Consider the following 2,798-nt stretch of genomic DNA (forward strand, 5'->3'; position numbering starts at 1 on the left):
CAACAACAACAACAACAACAACAACAACAACAAAGACCCCTATTGGTGACATTTGGAGGATGTCCAGAAACCAACTCATTTTCATGAAAGTCCATAGATGAAAGGGAAAAAAATCAAAGATTAAAGTGAGGGTTAAGGGCACATGGTCAATATATGGAGCACAGGTATTCCTGAGTCAGAGTCATTTTTGAGAACACGCGTTACTTCAGAAATAACGTCACTGAGGGGAAGAAGGTGTAAAAGTGAGCTAGCCAACAGCTACAGCTACAGCCTCAGGCAAGGCCTTGTGTTGGACAAGAGCACATGTGATAAAAAGCCACAGAGGGACCGGACAGAGAGAGATGCCGAAGACAAAACACACACAGGCGCACGTCCACTTGCTGAACTCTGGCAACTCAGCACAATCCCTGTCTCGCAGTTGTGCTGCCAGAATTACAGGTGATCTCAAGAGTATTATAAAGCAGCTAGTACTTCTCATCCAGACCGCCTGGGTTTCCGCTCAGGCCCCACCATGTACTGGCTGATCCTCCCACACAGACATAGTAGTGGGTACCCTTTATGACATCACGTGCATTCCTACTGGTACTTCCTGTGTTAGTCTGGAATTCTGCCTACATCACTGCCATGCCACTGAGTGCATGGCATCAGCATCCCTGCTATGGCACGGAAAGAACGGGATACGAAGAAAACCAACCCTTGCCCAGTGGCAACCAACATTTGCTCAGTGTTGGGCAGACTCACTAGGTTTCTCTTGACCTCCTCACAGAAAACCCATGATAATTCTATCCACAGTCCCTTTTCAGATCATGAATATTTAAAAGGTTCACAGATGTCGGGTACATTTCCCAGCCAAGTCAGTGGCAGAACAGGAATTATGTCCTCATGTATATTGGTCTGCCTCCATACCCTGAGTGTTCCTCCAGAGACTGCACTGGTTCTCCCTGAAATGGCAAGCTTTCAGGTCTCATCGACAGATTTTTTGTGAGCAGGCCAGGGGTGATGTTTTGTGCTAGTCACTCCTGTTGGGGTGGGAACCAGGTGTCTTGGATAAGGTGGAGATCTCTGTCTTGGACCAGATGGGTGTAATCTGTTTGGGCCATGGGTTTTCAGATTAGGAGTCACTTTGGGCTGGTAGTGTCTGGCACAGAAGAAGGACCTAATTAGTATTTGTTAAATGAATGCATGTGATGTAGGTTTGAGATCATCGACAAAACCACTTTTGAGAATACATCCATCTGAACCATTTCTACCGACCTCTATTTATATTTGTTCCAGAGCTATTCGGGCTGCAGAACTATTTCATAACCTGCCTGCAAAACTAGAATGAATTAATTTTTTCTTCTGCAACATTAATATTTTTTCATTAATGTATCCTTAGAAATAGAACTGAGTACCTCCCTGCAGACTGTGGCTAGAACTGCAGCTTTGAAGATCTCAGAGAAGGAGGCTTTTGCAAATAGTGGTGACAGAAATGAGGAGAGGCGTTCCCTGAATCCAGCAGACAGAGCTTTCTGGACATCTGGTCTCTGTAGGAAGAATGTTCTGGACCTAAAGGCATGTTGTGTTCACTCAGCCTTGTGACAGACAGGAAGCATCATCATCTCTGTCTCAGAGAAAGGGAAGAATGTGTGGTCTGTGTGTCCGTGTTGCCCATGCAAGCGTTCGTGTTTTGTATTACATGCTTCTACAATTAGGTTACAGATACGCGTACTCCAAATCATGTTGGTAAACACGTTGCCACACAACACTGGATCCCACTGCACATTTCTTTTCATGTGTTATGCATTATATATGGCCAAATTTTGTTTCTTGTTCAGAATATGCTTTTCAGTGCTTTTTTTTCTTTTTTACCTCTCGGTGTTTTAATATTTGAACTGACAGTTTTAAAATAAGAAAGTAATGAAGTTCCCTGTACACAAAAGTAATGGAACAATATCCACAGATTGACCAGGGTTGCAGAGCACCTCCAGCGGGGGTGGCCAAAAAACCCGGTGAAACACAGCCAGGGCTTCAAAGTGGGTCTACGATTTTGAGTCCCTGCTCTACAGTTTCCCAGGAGAAGCACATGAGTACTTTTAAGCATAAAGTGATATTTTCCTAAGGATTTTCAATGATATTGATACCAATATACACTTCCACTAACCGTGTGTGAGTCTAATTTTCTGCAATATGCCTAACCATTCAGAAGTCATTCTTACACTTTGATCCAGACTTTTCACTTTTTGAATGTATTACATAAATCACGCTCTGTCTAAATACATACATATAATTATATGGCTGTGCTTTACAGGTTCTTTGGGACAGAAGGATGACGGGACCAGAGAGTGGCTGATATGGTCAAGGGGAGAAGTAGAAATGACTGCCCTTGGAATGAAGTAGACATGGCAAGGAAGGGGCATGAGTACCTGACATACAGGGTGAAAAGGCCAAGGGATGGATGTGTGGGTCAGAAAGAAGAGGGTGAGTACAGAGAAGACAAAGAAACACACATTGAAAATGCCTCCAGGGAACTGAATTCATCCTGGTGATACGCTCCCCTCTGAAAACTCTCCTTCCTTCCTGTCCATGTACATCTTGCCTGTCCCTGTTACTTCACTTCAAGTCTGTCCCTGTTACTTCACTCTGACACCAGAGAAACAGTTCCCACACAGTCTGAAAAAAGGAGAGATGATACAAGGCAACAGTGTGCAATGATGAGTCTCTTGGACAGAAGGCTGGAGTCGGGACATTCATTCCAGAAACCACACCCATCATTGCCCAGCAGACTTTGAGTGGGCCCTGTCGTACCGCTCATTTCA

At 44.3% G+C, this 2,798-nt stretch overlaps 1 protein-coding gene across 1 annotated transcript in view; it reads right to left on the bottom strand.

The window, feature by feature from the left end:
* The window catches only part of LOC108520077 (nuclear RNA export factor 2-like), an 11,781-nt gene extending 11,258 nt beyond the window's left edge, over window positions 1–523 (bottom strand). The window contains exon 1 of the mRNA XM_017859348.1: window positions 364–523. Coding sequence (XP_017714837.1) covers window positions 364–478 — 115 coding nt within the window. The 5' untranslated portion in view covers window positions 479–523. The remainder of the gene's footprint in view (window positions 1–363) is intronic.
* Between the last annotated feature and the right edge of the window lie 2,275 nt (window positions 524–2,798).

This window comes from Rhinopithecus bieti, unplaced genomic scaffold, assembly GCF_001698545.2.
Source record: "Rhinopithecus bieti isolate Rb0 unplaced genomic scaffold, ASM169854v2 scaffold_50801, whole genome shotgun sequence".
NCBI classification, from domain to species: Eukaryota; Metazoa; Chordata; class Mammalia; order Primates; family Cercopithecidae; genus Rhinopithecus; species Rhinopithecus bieti.